This window comes from Eumetopias jubatus, unplaced genomic scaffold (assembly GCF_037043125.1).
Source record: "Eumetopias jubatus isolate StellerSeaLion01/CBP00866 unplaced genomic scaffold, mEumJub1_p1.0 scaffold_12, whole genome shotgun sequence".
Taxonomy (NCBI): Eukaryota; Metazoa; Chordata; class Mammalia; order Carnivora; family Otariidae; genus Eumetopias; species Eumetopias jubatus.
The window spans coordinates 55,081,626-55,104,808 of NW_028274818.1; the positions used below are offsets into that span (position 1 = coordinate 55,081,626).

Sequence of the window (23,183 nt, forward strand, 5' to 3'; positions counted from 1 at the left end):
AAGTTTTTTTTGTTTTGTTTTAAGATTTATTTATTTATTTAGAGAGCAGGAGCAAGGGGGAGAGGGGGAGAGAGAGAGAGAACATCTCAGGCAGACTTCGTGCTGAGTGTGGAGCCTGACGCAAGGCTTGATCTCACGACCCTGAGACCATGACCTGAGCAGAAATCAAGAGTCAGACAACCGACTGAGTCCCCCAGGTGCCCCAGGAACATACCCATTATATAGCTTACAGTTATTTTGGGGTCACTTGGCAAGGAACAACAAGTAAGGAGGGAAGTTACCATTTGGCAGAGATACTGGACTCTAGTCATGAGGACATTGGACCAGGGAAGAATATGTCTGACTCTCAGACACATGTAGCTGGCCTGTTGTGGAAAGACCTGGTGGACACGGGCTCAGCCTCCCTCAGTGATTAGGACCTGGTCAAGCCATCCTGACTAGCAGAGGTGTGAGGTGACAGAGTAATCTAGAATGAGGAGAGAAGATGGCTCTTTTGGCCTAGAGACCAGCTGCAATGGCAGGGTCTATGTTTTGCACACTAATCTTCCTCCAGGAAGAAACCAGCCAGAGTCTGCAACTCTTCCCAGCACTGCTTGTCTAGAACGGTATGTGTGAGCGGTGAGAGGCTGGCTCACACTGGAGGCTGTGGTGCACAACATAGACCCTCTCTCTCCTGGACGGAGGTGCTCCGATCCCCAGCTACTGACAGTGTGGGCTCAAGCTAAGTCCCTTGTCCAGAATTGCCCTCAGCTGAAGAGAACGCCCCCTCCCTCCCAGGACTCGCTCCCTCCTCCCCAGCTCGGGGCAATAATCAGACAACGTGAAGGTGTAAGCCTGGCCCTCTTGTCTCAAGGACACAGAAAGAATGTCCTGTTTCCAGAGCATCTCACAGATCTCCACAGCCTTTGTTGCAACAGCATCTCCGTTCAATTCCTCCCGCTGCCCAATCCTCCTTTCCACTCCCTCGCAAATGGTGACCCCAGGGGCAGGCCCCAATAAACCCCTATGGCCCCTAAAACATGGTAGCAGCTGAACAAGCCAACAGTTACCCGTTTGGGTACTGTGCTGCCCCTAACCCATGTGCACAACCCGTAGGTACCAAGAACTGTGAGAGACGTGGCTTTGGGATGGCAGAGACCATCCAGGGCTGAGCTCGGGCCTGTGCAGGCGCCTTCGAATGGGAAGAGTTCAAACTGTCGAATTGGAAAAGATGTCAATGGTCTTTAACGGTTTCTTTTTGGTAGAGAACCACTTTTTGGGGGGTGAAATCCTGTGTGGGACCTCGGTACATCAGATGCAAGTGGAGAGGGAGTTTAAAGTTCTCTCCACCAGTGTGGCTTCTCTCCCTGGGGATACGTCCGAGGAACCAAGGATTCCCTCCGTATAATCTGAAGTGGGAAAGAGAAACCCTGACCTCACCCCATGTTTACAGAAGCTATTTGGCTCTAGGAAATTCTAGCTTTCTGAAGAGCACAGGCACTCGATTAAGCTACATAGGTTTAACAAGGCAGTAAAGTTCTTTTTTTTTTTTTTTTGCAACCTATCGAACACCCGGCATTCTATTTAAACATATCTTATTTCACTTACTTCACTTCCTATGAGGAAGACAGAATCATTTCCATTTTAGAGCTGGGCAAACCGAGACAGAGAGTTGTGACTTTTCTTAGTAAGTTCGAGTCCAGTGCTGCCCACAGCTCTGCCTCAAACTTTGACCATCAGATTGCCTGGACCAGACCCTGGCTCCTTTCCTGTGTGTCATTGTGCAAGTTATCCATGCCTCATTCTTCTTCTTAAGATTTTTATTCGAGAGCGCCTGGGTGGCTCAGTTGGTTAAGCGACTGCCTTCGGCTCAGGTCATGATCCTGGAGTCCCGGGATCGAGTCCCATATTGGGCTCCCTGCTCAGCGGGGTCTGCTTCTCCCTCTGACCCTCTTCCCTCTCGTGCTGTCTCTCACTCTCTCTCTCTCTCAAATAAATAAAATCTTTAAAAAAAAAGATTTTTATTCGAGTGAGAGAGAAAGCAAGCGAGGGGAGGATCAGAGGAAGAAGCAGACTCCCCGATGAGCCGGGGGCCTGATGTGGGGCTCGATCCCAGGACCCCAGGATCATGACCCGAGCCGAAGGCGGACTCTTAACTGACTGAGCCACCCAGGTGCCCCTCAACCTCATTCTTCTAATGCCCAAGTGAGACTGAAAATACCACCTATAAAGATGTTGGGAGGAGTCAGCTGCTCCATGTCGACTCGAACAGTGCTGGGCACACTGGCACCTTCTGAATTCAGTTTGCTATTTTTATGCAGACGTGGCAGGACTAAGAAGCTAGTTTTGGACATGTGGGACCAGAGATATTACCGTTACCACTGCTTTTTTCCTGTGACTTCTGGTCAAAGCATACTTGCGAAAAGCCTTTGTATTCGAGGAACGGATGGGAACCCAAGGAGCAGGGGCATGGTCTGGTGCTAATGGCCAGGCTGTCCCATTGACACCTAAACCACCAGGGAAGGAAGTACCACTCCCATCTTTTTCACTCTCTCTGGCTCTCTGACTAAACTGAGAGTTCCTCAGGATGGTGGAATCATGCTTTTTGGGGACCTAGTGAGGATGATGCCTACCACCCGTCAGGTGCTGCACCAATGCTTCTGGAATAAAAAGTACCATGTTCTTTCCCCATGGGTAAGAATGGGGCTGCCTCACGTGGGAGGCCTACCTGGCACTCTGTGCTTCCTGATTACATCCCAAAGTACCTTTGGGACCAAGGTTAAAAACTTCAAGTACCTGAACGGCCCTGATTCTGGGCTTTCCCTCTTGGCAAATCTAAATCCGGAGGGCCAGAATCCATCTGTCCCTCCTTTCTGCTCTACACGATCCCTGGACCTGAGACTGACTCATCTGGAAGCACAGGCCTGCTTAATGAAACTTCCCTGCTCTAATTCTCCACTGAACACTAATGCATTTGGGGGCTCCCTTTACATTTCAGATGAGGAAACCGTTGACTTTTTTTTTGCTCAGAAACCAAGATGATGAAACTTTACAATCCTACTTATCAGCTGGTGTGTCAAGAGACGGTTAGAAACAAGCCAGATAAGCACTGTCTATAGGCCTTTAGAAGATCTTAATCAGGGGCACCTGGGTGGCTCAGTCGTTAAGCATCTGCCTTCGGCTCAGGTCATGATCCCAGGGTCCTGGGATCAAGCCCCTGCATCTGGCTCCCTGCTCCGCGGGAAGCCTGCTTCTCCCTCTCCCACTCTCCCTGCTTGTGTTCCCTCTCTCACTGTGTCTCTGTCAAATAAATAAAATCTTAAAAAAAAAAAGACCTTAATCATATTTAGAAATGTCAGCAACGTAGACAGATGGAGGGGAAAGGGAAGAAGATGGCTCAAGGCATCCAGAAAACAGGTCGTTATTAGTGATGAAGTCTGACCGACCTCAGGCCACTGCCTGCATCTCTGCCTCCTCCACCAGACTATGTTGAGCTAAGAAACGGACTTCTGTATTCCTGGCAACTGATGCGTAACTGATGCTTGACCCCTTGCCTAATGTTACCAGACTCTCATCTCTTGCTCAAACTCTCCAGTTCAGGTAAAATTTTCTTCTATGGTATCTTATTCCTCTGTTGAGGGAAATGTGTTTTCAAAATAATTCTTACATTGGAATATGGAGTATTAACATACTCCAAGTCTTAAGCTTTAACCACTTGCTAGATTTCATACAGACTGATGCCCACAGCTAGTAGGCTGTTAAGTCTGTATTAATTGATTTCTACCAATTTCACTCTAAAAAATTGTCAAATTAGGTGTGGGGGGAAAACTGGAAAACTGAGGGAAAGTATCTGTAAAAATTCAAAGGAATTCTGTATTTACCCTACGAAGAAGACTCTAGCAGGCATCTCAAGGAAAATGGCATAGACGTCATCAAAAGATTGAATGGAAAATCAACATACACCAAAATCAAGGAATTAAGGCATTCATAATTTTCGATTTCCCAGTCCAGAAAGATGAGGGCTTCTTTTATTTTTTAGGGTTTTATTTTTAAGTAATTTCTACACCCAATGTGGGGCTTGAACTCACAACTCTTGAGATCAAGAGTCATATGCTCTATCAACTGAGCCAGCCAGGCGCCCCAGATCTGAGGGCTTCTACTTAAGAATCCAAGTGACACCAGGTCACAGAAGCTTCCATTTCTGTGGTAGGGTGAACATGACCTGCCAACCCATCGTACCCCAAGAAAGGCTGAAAATCAATAGCACTCTTGGCCTGAAATATGTTGCCACTGTCTTCTGGATTATTTCAGGAAAACCATATAGAGCACTACTTTGAGCACCGACAGCAGGCTCAGGCCTACACCTGAGGGTGTGAATGAAGACAGCACACGGGAGGAGGAAAAGGGCCGAGCAAATGATTCCTTTCAGCAACATGCAAATGCCAAGATAGCCAGTGTGACATTAAGACATCATTGTCCATTTCTTTTCTAGCTCATTTCATACACAGGTATCTTATGGCTGAAATTTCTTAATCACCTAAAAATACAATCAAATTGAGATGTTTTCCACAAACAGGTAGAAAAGAGATTGGAAAGGGCACGTGGAAATACTGAAGATGCCAACGAGCTGTGAGATCCGTTGGGCACCTGTGGGCAGGTGCAACGGAAACCTGATGGGCCTCTCAGGTTTTTTCTGCTAGGGCATATTCTGATTCTATCTTCTACATCTTGCCTCCAGCCAAGAAAGAGTATGTTGGAACTTTACTTTCTGTAATTTGTATTGTGAAAATAAGCAAATTAAATGCCTTTTCAAATTATCATTTCCCAGCCTGCTTCCCCCAATTATTCTTCCATCATAAAGCACAATTTATTAACTAAAGACAAAAGCATCGTCTTCTCTCTTACCAGAACAGTTCAAGGGGCAGAGAAACATTCAAAGGGTTAGTTGACTAGAGCTATTGCCACCGACTAAATGCAACATCTTTTGGGTTATCTAGTTGCATGCCAGAAAAGCCAGAGGTAAGAACTGTAGGACCAAACTGTGGAGAAGCATTGACATAAATACCTTACTTTCATTGGATACTTTTCTTTTTTTTTTTTAAGGGGTGGTGGTGGTGGGAGACCCACTGTATGATCCTACCTAGTAAAGGGCCTAAGGTGTTCATGGTTTCAAGTTAACACAACCCACTGAACAGCACATACGTGGTTGCTTGCAAATGCAGAGTGCAAACTATATATTGGTTGCCCTAAAGTCCTAACATTTAGGAGGACTGAACTTAAGGATTAGAATATGAAAAAGAGAGGCAACAGAAGTGACTTAGCAAGAAGGCAAATATGTGAAGTGGTGACTACAGCTCTTTTGGTACTGGTCTGTGATCCTAGCCTTATCCACCACACCAATGTAGAGCCTATTTTGAGAAAAAACCTTAAAACTGAAAAGCCTGGCCATCTAGGTATGGCTTAACAGTACCCGAGTGCTCTAAATGTTTAAGAATCCCAGCATCCGTGAGTAAAGAAGGTACACAAGTCATCAGTGACTGAATTACTAGTTTTCCTAAAGCTGGGTCTGGAAGCCTTGGGTTCTGGATATGGGATTTTAGGCAATGAAAATCCCTCAGCACTTTACTTTACAAAATGAGTAAATAAAGCAAATCCCTTATAGGCTGCTTATGTAAGTGATAATCTATGAATGTGCTAGGAAAAATACAAAAAATACAAAATTTAAGTACTGAGATCTCTTTTGGGCCCTTCAATTTCTGCCCTGAAGAACGATGAAACTATTTTCTACTTTCAGCATTTGGCATCATCCAGAAAGACTTCTCTCCTCCTCGACAGACTAGCTCTCAAGAGGAGTATGGCTACCCTGAGAACAGAGGCCCTATTATCCTCCATGACAACATTTACTTTGACTGAATAAACTTTATAGTTCTTAAAAGTCAGAATCAAGTCTTTGGGTGATAATCTTTTCCTTAGAGCATAATGTACTCTTGAACACTATTTTTGGTACATGACAGACCTTCTTGCTTCAGATTTTAGGAATGGATTAGAAGTTCCAAGATTCATTATTTAGAGAATACTTTATTAGTTTCTGTAATCAAACCCATGTAGATAAGACCTTACATATTTAATACAGTGCGTTACCCCTGTACAAATGGAAAAAATTATGTTTAACATTTCTAGACCAATATGGCTGTTAATTTCTGTACAATGCCAACCCAACACGGTACAACTGGGATACTTTTTCCAAAGTTGACAGCACAGCTAAAGTTTCCAAAAATTCAAATTATTTATATATATATGTATATGTATGTATATATATATATATATTTATTTATTTATATAAAAAGACCAATAGCAGTATGTTATGCATCAATAGCAGCAACAGCTTTTCCAGGTTCTGCAGTCATCTGAACAAAATTATAGAGACATCCAGCACACTCCATTAATAAAAAAGGGGGGGAAGGTAAAAAAAAAAAAACAAAACCCCAGAAAACAGCAAAGTTCTGTTACTGTTGTGGCACCTGGCACCATTTTTTTATTAGCTTCTCAATCATCATCTGGAAAGAAAACATTCTAGAATAACGTCATTAAAAACAGCTCTGATAAAGCACGGTCACTATTACGTATCATAAAGCAGGTACAAGATATTTTACATTCACAGAGGTATGATACAGTACTGTCCTACATCTATAATACTAGAGGATACAATTAAAAAGGCATTATTTGAGACTTGATTCTACTTTTCCAGCAGAGGGCCCAAAGGATGGTATGACACAGCTCTGGTAAAGAAATGCACCTTCTTCGATAGGATTTCCTCCATTAAGGGCATAGTTTTAGGTATTCACTGCTCTTGATGAACGTCAGTTAAAAACCGTTAAAAACAAACAAACAAAAGCCTATTGGATTCATACAAAGATGACGAGTGGAGGCAAGCCAGACTCAACCTAACTAGTATTTTACCCATTCTGTCATGTTTGAAGACATGACAACTCCGTGGAAGAAAGGAGATGCCAAGTAGCACTTCAAAGCTTCGGGCCACAACCAAAACACAGCATCATTTCAAACAGAAGTAGTAGTCAAACCCTGTCCATTTGGACATGTCCAAGGATGTGGACAGCATATTTCATCACCTGCTCACTCATCCAGGAAAAAGGGGGAATCAGTGACTGTACTTTGATTGTGTTCAACTCAATCACAATGTTACAAAAATAGCAAGCTGCCATAATAAAAAATAAGGCTCCTCTATCCAGCACCAGTTATCTTCAGTTCTTGACCACCAAGCCCACAAATGCTACAATCACATCCAAAGAACATAAGGGAGCAAAGAAACCACACCTGATCTATTAGCTGGAATCACCGTTTGGGCTCAGCTATTCCTCGGCAGGGTTATTTTCCTCATATTTCTGGTGTTTCATCTAACCATAAGGATTTCAGCTCTAAATGATATGCACTCAAGGAACGTGTGCACGTATTTGTATATAAATTCTGACTGAAGATGCACGGCCATCAACAGAGTGCGCATTATACAGTAGGTGCAAGCTGGCAAAGCCTCATTTTACTGCTGCAGCGGCTGTGTGTCAGTGTAAATTGCTCCTGTGTCCCCTGCGCACCTCCCAGCTCTGGACAGGATAATGTCACAGACCACTTTACCCCTTTGGCTGCCGGCATTATCCGACCTCATTCTCCCTCGTGCCCCTCTCCCCTCCCCCAACCCCCTGCAATAAACCACAGCCTTTAAGATTTTGTTTCTTCCGTTTTGATCGCCTGAGGTTTGATTGGTCCAGTTCTAACAGGTTTGGTGGCTATGGTGGGTGCAGGGGGTGGCTTTTCTTCTACTTTTTCCTGACAGACACCAGGAGGGTCGGTCAGTGTTTCAGGAGGTTTACTTGAATCACTGTCCACTTTCGGGGCTTTGCCTCCTATCTGTTTGCTCTGTTGTTGTTCAGAGAAGAACCGCTGCGTGGACTGAAGAACCTCTGCTCTCTGCTTTGCCTTAAAAAATGAGAAACAACGACTGAGAACGTTGCAGCATTAGCAAAGCCTGTCCGTCCATCTCCGTTTACTCTTCACCAACCACAAATCCGTTTGCCCCACATGTTTGGCCCAAACCAAAAGTACCTCAATGATCTTTCAGCTTTTAATGGACAGATTTCTTCCTATCTTGGCAAATATTCCATGTGATTTTTTTTTTAAACATTTGAAAACAACAGGACCACCTCCCACCACGTTTTCAAAGTTTGCCCTCTTATAAAATAATAAGACAGAAATTGCCGTTGGTCTGTAACTTTTCCGGAACAAGACTTACTGATATCAAATTCTATTTAGGGAGGCTGCTTGCAAATTTGAAGACATATATGTAACACTTAAAACTTCTAGTCATCAATATGTGGTCTACAATAAAACGAAAAGGAAGCACTTATATTGTGGCATTACCAACACCTAGGACCAAATGTCTTGTGGCTGAGTCCTCTTCCCACAGCTCTCTTCTGCAGGGGAAGAGCATCAGAAATTAGTAACTACAACTTCACTTGATCACTAAGTTCTGATAGCTCCTACCACATTCTGAGCTGGTAAAATAACTTCCTACTTTTATTGACTATGCGCCCCAAAGAATATACTTACGTCAATCTGTAAATTATACCACTGTAACGTACACAATTAAAACTTAAGTTTCTGTACCTCTCGCATACAACAAGGAGCCCTTCATGTTCACTATATAAAGATCTAAAGCAATTTCAAGAATTTTTACCCCCCCAACCCCATTATAAGCTCTAATGTCATTTCCAACATGGGAAGGTAGGAAAATAAGTTCCAAGGAGACAAAACAACTGGAAACCATGGCCAAATGATTTCCAAAGATTCCTACACATTTTTTAATAGTTATGAACAGATGGAAATCCTAGGCACACAGCCTTAATAAAAGCAGATCACACTTAACAAGAGTTTCACTGCAGAGTAGTCTTTAAATTTGATTACTCAAGATGAGAAATGAGGGATATCAATGTAGAAAGAAACTACCTAGTCAACCGAATTTTCTAATAGGATGATAGTAAGCATTGTTTCTGGAGTAAAGCATTACTATGGACATTGCCTTGTTTAAAGGCAGCAAGTTTTTCTTTGTTCTAGTGTGACCCGATATATATATATATGTGTGTGTGTGTGTATATACACATATACGTAGTGACAAAATAGGCAAAATTACTAAGACATCTAAAGGCAAGTTCAAGTAAATACAGAGTCAATGGATTCAGCTGGCTGTACAGGCAGACAGGTAAGCTTTATGCTATAAAAACTGTCCCCACACAGACTCCTAAAGGCACTCTTCTGCATCAGCAAACCTCACATTTATCAGTGCCTTTTATTATGAAGGATCCCAAAGTGCTTTTTTCAGTTCTTCACCTACAACTGCACGATCTGTTGTGGAATACAGCCAACTCAGGTGGCAGGCAAAAAAAAAAAAAAAAAAAAAAAAAAAAAGTATGGAAACAGTTTGAGAAAAAAACTGTACTTGCAGGACTCACGAAGGAAGGAAAATCAAGATAGGTAAAATCTCTTCTTACCCACTCCAAATTTTCACATAACCATGATTTATATCTTAAGTCTAGGGAGGGGGGAGGGATAAAAAAGAAAACAAAAGGAAAAAAAAAGGAAGAAAATGGGGAAGCTTATAATAATCCAAATTACTTTTTTGCTCTTCCAAAAAATGTAGCAGCTAAACTCAGATCTCCCTCAAATATTCATTTTATAAGCAATTCATTTTGCCAGAGTTTAAAATGTTAACTTGTTTGCTAACTACAGTTGCAAAAAAATGAAAACTAAAAAAACTTAAAAAAAAATTAAAAAATTAAAAAAAAAGAAAAAAGTGGGGGGGAATAGGGGAAACCAAAAAGAAATAATAATTAAAAAAAAAAGGAATGAATAAAAGTAGTTAGCTTGGTTAAATCAGCTAAGACAATGAATGCCTGGGTTTGTGGTTATGGGTCCAGAGGCATCTTAAGACATGGTTCAGAGACAGATTCTTGCTCTGTTGGCTGTTAACACTGTACTAACCTTCATGTCTTGTTCAGCCTTCAACGCAGCCTGGGCCTGATTACCTCTGACTCCAGATAGTGATCCACAAGGACCCCTGGCTACATGTGGCAAACGAGCATGGCTCATGAGGCCTGTGGTCAGCGGAGGAGGCATCTGACTGGCCAGTGCCATTGGCGGCCTCTGAACAGGCGCTGGGAAGGTGTTAGTATGTGGGGCTCTTACCAATGGAGGGACCAGGTTAGGCTGAGAGAGAATCTGAGTGAAAAAAACAAAACATACAACATTGAACTGTTAAAAAAAAAATTTTGCCAACTAGACCAGGTTGGCTTATCTCAGAGTAAATCTGTGCCCATTCTGCCAAGTGAAAGGAAGTGTAGGGATTTGTGCCATTCTATTACAGGGACCAAGAACAAACAGGCAATGCTTGGAGAATCTAACAGAAAAATTAGGCAAAGCATGCTATGGCACTGTAGTTGGTTCTAACAGCTACAAATTCTGAAGGGGAGGTAGAAAAGCTATTAATTAGGATAATCTTTTTAAAAAGATATAATTGCAGAAAAGGCACACACTTATACCACACAATCTGAAGATAAATAAAAATAACATCAATTCAACAAACAAGTGTTTTCTCAGGAACCAATTCTCATTTGTGAGAGTTATGATCAATTTTAGTTAGTCTTTCCACTTGATCAGCGAAAGGAAGAGAAGCCAATATTTTTACACACATATTAGAACATCTTTTGGAAATTGTAACTCAACTACACATAGTTCTCTTAAAAACAAAACAAAAAAAACCCAACAACGACGACGACGACGACGACGACACAACAAAAAAAACTTTAAACCTAGAAAACTTTAAGCACTGGGACCCTTCTCTGAAAAGTCCACTTCTTCAAAAAAGATAAAAGAAACAGGACTGAAATGACCAGAGCTGTGTGGGGAATCTCGAGTATTTCTCTTGTCTGCTTTAGAACTACACGGCCACTACCTTTACCTCACTAAAAGTTGCGGAGAATATATATGAATGTCATAAATGTACTGTTAAATAAGAAACTGTTTCTCATTAAGAACTATGTTTCTAAACTAGTTAGATGGCAAGATTATGAAATCAGATAATTAGCCAGATTAGCAATCATTTCCAAGTAAATAATACTCATTTCTCACTCGTATCTGCCCACCTGGGGTGCAAACTGTGTAGGAAATGGTTGTGTCATTCTCACAGTGGCAGGGGCTGACTGGAACTGCTTCTGATAGACAATGCTGTTCATTTTGCTGGACTGGCTGTTCGGACTTGTGGAAGTAGCCCTTGGAAAAAAGCCATCACTGGTCAGTACAGTAGTGCCAAATAAATAATGCTGTTAGATTTTTAGAGACATTGCTCTTGGAAGATTCTTCGTATGTGGTAGCTGATGAAAATTTACCAAGGTGAGTTACCAAACATTATGGTAGTGGAGAGACACTGGAGGGGCAGAGGTGAGAAAGATTACTAGCTAGATTTGCCCTGTATTTAAAAAAAAAAGTTCTTAAAAGTATGGTAAAACATACACATTCTTAATTTAATAGCTTAACATTTTAGATTAAACTATCAGAATATCTTGTGCTTACCACAGGCCTGGTGACATAGTAAATATCTAACAAACAAATTGTGTTTAGTTATTTGGAAATTCAAATGCCCATTTTACCGGAAGGGACTAGATGTTGGTGTGGTGCTTCTACCGCTGATTGGAGGTGTGCCTGGTTTTATATCAATGCCACTTCCAAAGGCTTTCAGTTCCATTTCAGACATCTGAGAAAAAACAGAAAAGACTTAACATTTCTGGAATTCCATAAGCTAAAGAGGCAAAGAATTTTATTCATTTATTTATTTATTTGACAGAGAGAGAGAGAGACACAGCGAGAGAGGGAACACAAGTGAGAGAGAGGGAGAAGCAGGCTTCCCGCTGAGCAGAGAGCCCGATGCGGGGCTCAATACCAGGACCCTGGGATCATGACCTGAGCCGAAGGCAGATGCCACCCAGGTGCCCCAAGGCAAAAAATCTTAGTACAAAAATCCTGTAATTAAGTTTCAAATAACATGGAATTATCAAGGCCATATTTGTGGGTGAAAAGTCTTAAGAGATAGTGTAAACCTAATTCTTTCACAAAATTTGTGAATTCTTCGTTATCAGGTAAAAACCAGAGGAAGTCAAACACATCAGTAGATTTAAAAAGTAAAAAAAAAAAAAGGTACACTGGGGCTTGGGGTGCCTGGCTGGCTCAGTAGGTGGAGTGTGCAACTCTTGATCTTGGGGTTGTAAGTTCAAGTGCCACACTGGATGTAAAATTACTTTAAAAATAAAAAAAAAAAATCTTAAAAAAAAAAGCATATCAGGGTTTGAGATTTACTAGAGGGTGGTAAAAACTGATGCATTTTTTTTTTATAGATACACAGATATACACATCTCAACATATAGCCTTAAATTCTCGAAGAAACTGTCAAATTTCTCTTCACTTACTTTTCCTGTGGTTGCAATCATGCTATGCTGTGTTCCAGCAGGGATTAATCCTCTGAAAGGCTGGCTTACTTGTGCAGGACGACTCAGGCTCTGGGCCTGGGCCTGTGGAGTGGTATGCTGTAATGGGGGCTGAAGAGTCTGAGGCAGAGCAATTAAAGGCTGCCCTGTAGATCCAAAATTAGGTAATGAAAGCTGGGATGCTGGTAAAGGTACTGTAACCTAGAAAATAAGCAAAAAGAAATTGCGGCAATTTACTTATACCTGTCATCTGTATGTCCCTATAACTATCTATACAACTCTTCAAAATCTTTTGAGTAACAGTTTAAACAGAATACTTCGATCTATTAATATATTTCACATGTTATCTTTTGCTTAACTACCTCCATTCTTTTATTAAAGGTGTAACAATAAAACAGATTAGTAGTGCAGACACTATATATCATTATGAAGATCTTTGAATCCATGGTATGTGTCTAATAAACACATAATACAATGAAGTCATGGGATACAATTTAAGAAACAGTGTTGTTGCAATTTCCCAAACAGACATTTCTATACTGTTTTCAGGTCTGACTAAAATGAGTTTTAGGAGAAGAAAAATAACCTTTCAGTTTTCATACAAACGGTATTTAATTTGAATGTCAGTAAGGTAATAAATACATTTATGAATTTTCACCCCTAAAATAGCCACCAAAATTAGTTATAAGAAAATGACTAATGGTTTGCCTCTCTCCTTCAGTCCTCCACGAACTTTTAGACAGCAGATTTATGACACTGCTAGGAGATCGTGCATGTCTGTCATTTACAGTCTGTCATACTCTGCCACACTGTTCTAAGTATTATATTAACCAGTGTGATGGTCTTTAGAGTCCTCCTTCCCCCCCTAGCATAGATGGGTAAAGCACTTCTCACGCTTACACGTAACTGTATGTCCTGGACAATGGTTTTCGAACTTTTATATTCATGGAATCCTTTGTTAAAATAAATGATTACATGGAAACCAATTTAAAACAAAGAGCCAAAAAGCAGAAATGACTGGAGTGGGGCTGAGGAGGTGCTGTGGCACTGAGCAGGTTCCACCACCAGTGGACCCCATGGAATTCCTAGGACACCTCAGAGCAAAGTCTGAAAACCACTGTCCCATCTCCCCATCTTGGTTCTATTTAAATTGCCAAACAACAACAAACGCAGTAAATGTAATAATAATAATAATAATAATAAAGAAAATTGAGGAAATTTACCATGCCATAGTTTACCTGCTGGAGAGCACTTGGTGACTGGGCAGTGTTATAAAAATTTGTCTGACCAGGCTGTTGTACTTGTCCAGAATAAAGATTTGAAGCCTGGGTAAGATTTGCTCTGGCCTAGAAAAAATTGTGTAAGAAAACAGCATTAAGATGGAAAAATTTCCAATTCAGACATCAAGGGTGTGGCTTCAAAACAATCTCTAAGAATTTTAGTATTAGATAAAAAGACCTTCATTTTTTTCACTACATCTTTTAACATTTTTTCTTTAAAAACTGTTTTCTTAAATAATCTGCTGCACAGGAAGATGATGATAGTGCATGACTCTAGCCCCTGTGCTCCTGTCTTACCTGGAGGAGATGTGTATCAATTAGTTGGGAACCTCCTAGTCCCGATGCCTGACCCAGCTGATGTTCATACAATATAGGAATAGGCTGCGTATTTGAAGTTTGTTGAAAGGCAAGACCTGACTGTGCCTTTGCAAGTTCCTGGTGTTGGACAGCTGGAAAGTTGTGGATGGCAGTACCAGAAAGAACCACAGATGGCTGGGACAGACTGCTTTGCATAAAGGCTGGCTGAGACCTACACAGGCATTAAAAATGAAAGACTTGTGTTAGTAGTCGATTCTATTTTGGAATCTGGAAATCCCTGGAATGAGTATCCCAAATGACCAAGTACTCTAATAAGCACAATTAAGAAAAGAAACAGAGAATGCAGACTGTGTCTAAGGTACTTGTTTCATGATTTAGAGCCCCATACACAACAAAGTTCTAGGGAAAGGCTTGCTCTTCCCGAGAAACTAACAAGCTTTTCTCCTCTTGAACAACGAGAATAATTCTCTTTTTGATGTGTTCACTAGCAAGCTCAGAACCAAATCTGTTCTTCCCTTTGGTATTAACATTTTATTCAAATTTACAGCACAAATAGCTGACTTTTATTATTTGTATTTCATTACTCCACTTATATATACACGTGTGTGTGTGTGTGTGTTTTTATAAAAGATTTTATTTGAGAGAGAGAGAAAGAGCTCAAGTGAGTGGGGAGAAGGGGAAAGGGAGAGGGAAAGAATCGCAAGCAGACTCTGCTGAGGGCGGAGTCTAATGCAGGGCTCCATCTCACCACCCTGAGATCATGACCTGAGCCGAAACCAAGGGTCAGACTCTTAACCAACTGAGCCACCCAGGCGCCCCATATATTTCTTATAAGAAATCTCAAGACCTCTACAGAATGAAGCAGAGTAGTAGTTCACCATCAGTTCACCATCAGAAACCACAAAGTTTCTGTTTGTTCTTACTGAGGTATAATGGAGATTTAACACTGTATTAGTTTCAGGTTCACAACATAATGATTCAATATTTGTATGTATTATGAAATGATCATCACAGTAAGTCTAGTTAACATCTGTCCCCATACACAGTTACAAAAAAACTTTTTTTTGGTGAGGAGAACTTTTTTCAAGATCTACTTTCTCAGCAAATTTCCCGTTTTTGTTTTTAAGAGAGGGAGAGAGAGAATCCCAAGCAGGCTCCACAGCCAGCATGGAGCCCAAACGCAGGGCTTGATCTCACCACCCTGTGACCATGACCAGAGCTGAGGTTAAGAGTCGGATGCTTAACTGACTGAACCACCCAGGTGTCCCCCAGCAACTTTCAAATCACAACACAGTATTATGGTCAAAGGATATAAATTGCTAGTTGTAAGATAAGTCATGGGGATGTAATGTACAGCATGGCTGACTATAGTTAATACTACTGTGGCATATTTAGATGGTTTTAAAAAAAACTACAATGCTGGAATCTAACTTCAGACTACCCTCCTACCTCTGGAATGGGGGCCTTCAAGCTATACTTTTAAAAATGCTAAGATAAAAACTAACTATATCAAAGTACTGGATTAAAGATAATATTATCAATAAATAACATCATTATGCTTTGTTAAAATTGACTTTTGTGGCAGAAACAAAAGCCATTAAGCAGGAGTGCTAGAATAGGGTCACAAGCAGTCTTTAAGCCTATGTGTCAAATATAAATTGGGAAGCATATTGTTATAAACTACCGAGTCCTGGGGTGCCTGGGTGGTGCAGTCGATTAAGCGTCCAACTCTTGGATTCAGCTCAAGTTGTGATCTTGGTGTTCTGAGATAACAAAGCCTTGCATCAATCAGGCTTTGTGCTCAGTGTGGACGCTTTCTCCTCTGCCCCTCCCCCAGTGTGCTCTCTCTCTAAAATAATGTTAAAAAAAAAAAAAGAAGGAAAGAAAGAAAAGAGAAGACAAACCCCACAACTACCCTGTCCTGGCAGAAGTTAAATTCAGGGATTCTGTATTAATAAACACTATGCTGATGAGGTTGCAAGAAAGAATAGCAGAATGATGTGGCAGGGATACAAACAACTGCTTTCAAAGTCTAAACCTGTGCCTTCCAATACACTTGTCATTAGTCACAACTACATATACAGCTTACATTATTTTTCTATGGAACAGGCCCGGTCTTAAGAAGTATATCTTCCAAGGCAATCATTAAAATGGGGATTACAAATACAAAATGTCAGTGCACTGCTACTCCATCTCCCATGGCTGTTGAAGATATTACTAATTAATCACCGAGCTCTTTTTTGCACAGCTAGAAAGTAGCCCCAAACTTTCCAACAATGTTGCAAGTAGCTAATACCAATTAAAAGGAGATTTCCTTAATCACAAAGCTAACTTACAGTGACTCTTTCAAAAACAACAGTTTCTTCTCTACTTGTCATCACTATCCCCACTGCCTTTGTTCCCTGCCTGGCACTCTCCACCCGGGCTCCTGCCTCCTATATGCTATTCTCTGCCAAGCCCCCACGCACATCCCAAGTGAGGGGCGGATTTACAGCTGCTGTGGCAAGGTGGCATGCAGCCTTTTAGGTCCCTTAGCAACTATTTCCTCTGATTTCCAATTGTTATGGGACTGTTGTTCTCCTCGTCTTCAAGAATATTTAAGGTCTCGGGGTGCCTGGGTGGCTCAGGCGTTAAGCATCTGCCTTCGGCTCAGGTCATGATCCTGGGGTCCTGGGATCGAGCCCCGCATCGGGCTCCCTGCTCGGCAGGAAACCTGCTTCTCCCTCTCCCACTCCCCCTGCTGGTGTTCCCTCTCTCGCTGTGTCTCTCTCTGTCAAATAAATAAATAAAATCTTAAAAAAAAAAAAAAAAGAATATTTAAGGTCTCACTTTGTTCAATAAAGTCTTGACTGAAACTACCAGAAGCTAAGTTTCAGGACCTACAATCAACATGCTTAATTATTGAAAGGCATTTTATAAAAGGGTCATCCTAGCTTCTGGGGGAAAAGAAGGAGCAGTAGGGATATGGCAAGAAGGCTCAGCAGTTACAAAAGCACGTACCTATATGGCTGAAGTGAAGAAGTGAATAACTCTTGAGCCTGGGACGCAGCAGGCCCAGCACCCAGACTCAGCTGGGCTTGGTGCTGTCCTTGTAGCGGCGCATAAATGGGGATCGGGATCTGCTGAACTGAAGTTGGCTGCAATGCAATAAAAAACACATGAACACCACACACACAAATCACAGTATTTGGGAAAATAAAAATCTGAGATATGAAAAGAATACATATATATATATAGATATATATCTATATAGATCTATATCAGCTTCCTTTTAAAACAAAACCAAATGTAAGCATCTAAATTTTCCTTTCAATTAATTATTTACTCTACAGTGTTAGCCATTAAGCTTTGGATAATTTGGGGAAGTTTGAAAATTTTGCCAATACATATCAAGGTAATCATGGATTGTCCCATGTTGTCGATAGAAGATTTTAACTTCTAAGAGCCTTTATTTGTAGCCTAAGATATCTATTACACCATTAGCATGCCAAGAAACAAATACATGATGGAAGAAGTCTGTGGTTTACCTGAGAGAGACCTGGTTGGAAGCCTTGTTGTTGAGCCAAGGATGGTGGAGCCAAGCGTGCATGTTGGGTACTGAATAAATGACTTGTGTCCATATAGAAAGCAGGGATTTGAGCTATATAGACCATCAGGAGAAACAAGCAGTTTTAAATGTCAAAGCTTCAGAATTTTCCAAATAGTAACTAAAAACCAAGTTTTGTAGCAGATTTCAAATTGAGTGAGCCCACTGAAACCTAATACAGCCAAGGAAAAACTAGAATGAAAAGACAGAAAACTTCTAGCAGACAGGTATATACAAATTAAAACAAAATTCTAGTACAGTTAACCCCTGAACATGGGTTTGAACTGCGTATTTTTCTTTTCAAATAATTCAGTGCAGTATTGTAAATGTCATTTTCTCCTTATGATTTTCTTAGCAACATTTCTTTTCTCTAGCTTACTTTATTGTAAGAATGCAAGGTATAATACATATAACATACAAAATATGTGTTAATGAACTGTTTATGTTATCAGTAAGGCTTCTGGTCAAAGGTAGGATATTTGTAGTTAAATCTGGAGGACTGAAAAGTTTTATGTGGATTTCTGACTGTGTAGGGTGTCGGCACCCCAACCCTTGCATTGTTCAAGGGTCAATTGTACTTGTGAGGGTATGGAAAAACAGACACTCATACACTGCCAATGGGGTATTAACTAGTGAAATCGGACATGACCTACTCAAAGTGAAAATGAACCTACCGGTTTACCAGCAAATCTATTCTAATTTTATATCTAGTTACTAGAATTTAATAAAATATTTCAAAGGAACTGGTATTTAATAACTGAAAGAATTTGGTTTATATTCTTAACATATTTCTATGTATTATATAAATTATTTTGTGATCTGCTCTTTTTACATAATAGTATGTTTTGGAGAACTTCCCGTATTATTTTTAATTTGTCACATTATAAACAATACTGCAATGAATGAACTCTCCTATATATGTCTCTGATTAATAGGTAAATTTATCTATATGAGATTCCTATGAAAATTGTTACTACAGTTAAGTATGTACATATAAAATATTCTGGTACTTTTCTAAAATTATGTCAATTTATATACTAACCAGCAATGCATTTTAAGACACTATTAATAAGACCTTTGACCCTTATAGAAACTGGGTATTATCAATCTTTCTAATATTTCCCACACAGAAAGGCAAGAAATAGCCTCATTGTTCTTTTATTTTGAATTTAAATCATTAGTGATTTTGAATATTTTTCAAATATTTACTTACTTTTTAACTAAGATTAACATTGTGGTATTTAGTAGGGTAAGTTACCCCAGTATCCAACATACAGTTTTTTTCTTCTTTGCTAATCTTAGGTTTATTCTTCCCTATGAATTTTATTATTGATTTGTCAAGTTTCGGGTAATAAAGTTTTATAACTTGACTAGAATAACATGAAATGTGTAAGTTATTTTGCAAATTATTAGACACGAATCTAATATATATGTAACATACGTGTAAGAAAGAACTGCCAAGAGCCTCCCCAGAATACTTATCAAAGACATTAAATTCTATGATGAAACAAATCTGCAAAGCAGATCAAAAAATAGTTAAACTTGAGCGAACAAAAGTATGCCCGCAAACAATTCTTCTGACTCCCTTATGTGCCTGCCACCCCCCCGCCCCCAGCTCTTACCTGCTGCCGACTGGGACACGTAGACCTGCGGGCTCTGCTGCTGCTGCTGGGCAATAAGGGAAGGCACACAGCTCAACTGTGAGAAATGACCCGCCGACGGCAGGCTGCTCGTCTGTAACTGCTGGGGCTTCACTTTACAAATGTTAGGAGGATCTGATGTGCTTGTAGATTTTGTACTCAAAGAAGAGGTAGTGTATGTACCAGCTCCTATATGTGGGAGAGGGGAAAAGGCAGCGTATCGTAAAGTGCCATAGTGGTTCACTGTAAAAACAACTCAAGCACCCGCTGGACACTGGAAAATTCACGTTTATGCCCTGCATGTGCTTAAGTAACAATCACCAAATGTAAACAAGACTATAATATCTGGAGAAATATAGTACAATAGAAAAACGCAAAGAGAAGGAAGTTAAAAGATTAAACAAAATAAGGTGGCCAAGAGCCTATAGGATTGTTAGTTTAGCCTCAAGCTAATAGTTTTTTAATCATCACAAAGAAAAGGATGGTCAAGAGCTTCATTCATTTATACAGAAGGACAAAATGCTGCCCCTTAGGAATAATTAAGAATGTAGGGGTGCCTGGCTGGCTCAGTTGGAACAGCACCAACTCTTGATCTCAGGGTCACAAGTTCAAGCGCCACATTGGGTGTAGATATTAATAAAATAAAAAAAAAAGTAAATGCACCTGGAAAGATCACAACTGCTCCTAAAAAGTCATGTAAACAAAAGGTCAGATCTTTCTTCTTTCCAGCAGAATACCTTACAGGCAAATATCTTAAGGGTAATCTTAAGACCTTCATTCATTTATGAATAAATGAATACATATTTATTTATTTAAAGATTTTATTTATTTATTTGACAGAGAGAGAGAGAGAGAGAGAGACAGCGAGAGAGGGAAAACAAGCAGGAGGAGTGGGGGAGGGAGGAGCAGGCTTCCCACTGAGCAGGGAGCCTGATGCGGGGCTCGATCCCAGTACTCTGGGATCATGACCGGAGCCAAAGGCAGATGCTCAATGGCTAAGCCACCCAGGCGCCCCTCATTTATGAATAAACATTTAAACATTTACTAAGGTCAGGCATAAACATAAGAACACGTAAGTGCTACACCTTAATAATCATTAAGGTGAAAGGGGCCTTTAGAGATCACAAATGCTCCTTAACAGCCATATAAACTTAAGGTTATACTTAGTCCTCACTCTGCCTGTATATATACCAGCAAAAAACAGGTATATAATAATACCTTAAAAAGAAAACAAACTATTAATAAATAAGTAGAATTATAAAACTTAAGATCTTGAAGGGTCAATTAGTTCTGTTGATCAGTGAGTGTTGATGACTCTAATACTGGAGTGAATGACAATATTGCTATCTGATTAAAAAGTGAGATGCAGTCACATCATTATTTTCAGATTTCAAATGATGTTTGATCTAAGAGAGGACCCAAGATCAAGGTACCTTTGTTCTTCCACTTGAGTCTCTACCAGTAGGATGACTGGGCAAGAAATATAAAAATTTATCCTAATTGAGGAGAGTGTGGGGAAACCAGACCTGGAAGAAAGAAGTACACTTGACCCTGTAACAATGCAGGTTTAAACCGTGTGTGGGTCCACTTATACGCAGACTTTTTTCGATTAAATACAGTACAGTACTGTAAATGTATCTTCTGATTTTAATAACATTCTCCTTTCTCTAGCATATTTTATTGTAAGAATACAGTTGTACGTTACAATACCTGTAACATACAAAATATGTGTTAATCGGCTATTTATGTTATCAGTAAGGCTTATAGTCAATAGTAGGCTCTTAGTAGTTAATTTGGGGGGAGTGATTTTTGGGTTTCTGACTGCATGTGTTGGTCGGCAAGTATCAGTGCCTCTAACCCCTGTGTTGTTTAAGGGTCAACTGTGACGGAAAGGGAACCTTCCCAGTCCCTTTATTTCCTAATCTCTTCACCATACTGTATTCCTGGTTGCTTTATAGCCCCAACCCCTACCCACCCAAATGACTGGGGCCCCAGCTAGTAAGCATAATGAAGATGTCTTACAAATGGATAGTAGGGAATGCATTAAATGGTCTTAAGGAGGGAAGAGAAATAGAACATGCTCTTTGATTTGAATCTGTTTGTCTTAATACATACTTTTGATTCCACATTAACATCAAAATAACTGTAGTACATCCCAAAGACCAATTCTTTTGGTACAGAATGCCAGAATAATGAATAAAAACAAAACAAAACAAAAAAGACCCCCCAAAAAACCAGTAGAACAATCACTAAATGAGAACCAAAGAAAGTAAATTCTGTGCTGGATATATCTTTTATCTTTTGGAAAGCAGCTTTTGCTGCTTTGGAAACATTACCAGGAAAGCCTGAAAGGAAATTTCTGTTTTCAATAGAAGAAACATGGTTATACATATGGTAAAAGGGTATACTTTCCTAGAGTCAAGCATTTCAGCATTTACATTCAACTGTAAAGCCCCCAAATGAAATATAGTTTAATGAAAGGATTACGTGCTAGTGAAAAATTAAAGGAAGAAAAGCACTTTCTAACTTGGGGTGTTGATGGACTCTCCTTAAAAACAAGCAAAACAACCCCCCCTCCCCCCGGGGCAAAAAACCCAATATATATCACCTACTCAAATAACAAACTGGAAATTCTCTACCCCTAACTCTTCACCAGAAAATATATGCCATCCGAAAAGATTTAGGCCAACAGCTCCTTCAAATTAGATACAGACCACAAAAATTTACCACCTGTGTGATTCTGTATTATTTCTGAGTTGGACTAATTAGCTGTATATGAGTTAAAAAATAAAAATCAAAAGATGAATTTTATAGAAAAATGTAGGAGAACAAGATAAACATCTTTTCACCAATTACTTATTAATGCCTATAATGGGGGCAGGGGGGCATGACACGGAGGGCATGGGGGTGGGCAGAAGGTCCAGCAAGCAAAGTGTTTTAGTAAGCCATCAATAACTGTCAAACTAAAATTGGAAGAGGGGCTAAGAGAGGGGAGGGTGTAAGAATGGCAAGAAGAGTTTACAAAATAGCTGATAATCAGATCTTGTGCAGTCTTACATATTTTATAAATAATAAATTTGGGGGGATAGTAAACAGGAAAAGATCATAAGAAATTTTAAATAATTACGACATTTAAAGGAAAGGTATAAAAATCTTCTACCTGATAGTGATGTTGTGGGAGTGACTGAAGCAACAGGAATCTGAGGCATGGATGCACTTGAGAATGAACTGTAATTGGCAGTGCTTGGTCCACCGGCACTACTGCTGACTCCACTTGCAATTGGAGGTGCTGTGGAAGTTACTGGAGATCCCTTCTCCCTCACATTTGGAGAATTCTCCCATGCCTTGCGTGCAGACTCCATCTACAATAAAATGGACATTTTTTTAAAAGCAAAAAAAACACAAAAACAAAAACAAAAACCCCAAAAAACACTATGCTAACACAGAATACGCAAACATATGTGTGTGTATATTTTTAAATCCCAAATATAATCTTTCAAAAAATGGCAAAAATAAAAGATTAAGACCCCTAAGGCTTTCAAACCTTTCACTTTCCCTTTATCTTTTGTTCCTTTACTCTAATTGGGAGGCAGTGGGCTGTAATTATGTCTCTAAAGAAAGCTTGTTGACAGCTTTGGCAAAGAAGTCAGCAAAATATAAAATCACGCTTCTGTACCATGTAAATACGAGTCCCTATCCCACTGGTGAATAAGGAAACAAATACCATGACCCTTTAGGACTGACCTAACGCTCTGATTCCAGTCAGAAAGGCACTAAAGGCCCTCCATAAATACCCACTCCTTCCATTCTTTCTCTGTAAGGCAGCAGGTTCTCA

General features: G+C 40.1%; 1 protein-coding gene across 12 annotated transcripts in view; it reads right to left on the bottom strand.

Moving 5' to 3' along the window:
* Positions 1-6,480: 6,480 nt before the first annotated feature.
* The window catches only part of PRRC2C (proline rich coiled-coil 2C), a 92,320-nt gene continuing 75,617 nt past the window's right edge, over positions 6,481-23,183 (bottom strand). For 3 of the 12 annotated variants that reach the window (XM_088017027.1, XM_088017028.1, XM_028122941.2), the window contains exons 25-35: positions 22,509-22,710; positions 19,331-19,537; positions 17,650-17,762; positions 17,123-17,259; positions 14,102-14,333; positions 13,748-13,870; positions 12,507-12,725; positions 11,694-11,797; positions 11,190-11,316; positions 10,030-10,266; positions 6,481-7,971 (exon numbers count right to left, since the gene is read on the bottom strand). In XM_088017027.1, coding sequence (XP_087873153.1) covers positions 7,714-7,971; positions 10,030-10,266; positions 11,190-11,316; positions 11,694-11,797; positions 12,507-12,725; positions 13,748-13,870; positions 14,102-14,333; positions 17,123-17,259; positions 17,650-17,762; positions 19,331-19,537; positions 22,509-22,710 — 1,959 coding nt within the window. In that variant the 3' untranslated portion in view covers positions 6,481-7,713. Of the gene's footprint in view, positions 7,972-8,284; positions 8,466-10,029; positions 10,267-11,189; positions 11,317-11,693; positions 11,798-12,506; positions 12,726-13,747; positions 13,871-14,101; positions 14,334-17,122; positions 17,260-17,649; positions 17,763-19,330; positions 19,538-22,508; positions 22,711-23,183 lie in introns of all 12 variants that reach the window. The other 9 variants (XM_028122943.2, XM_028122942.2, XM_028122948.2 and 6 more) reach the window with 7 other exon arrangements.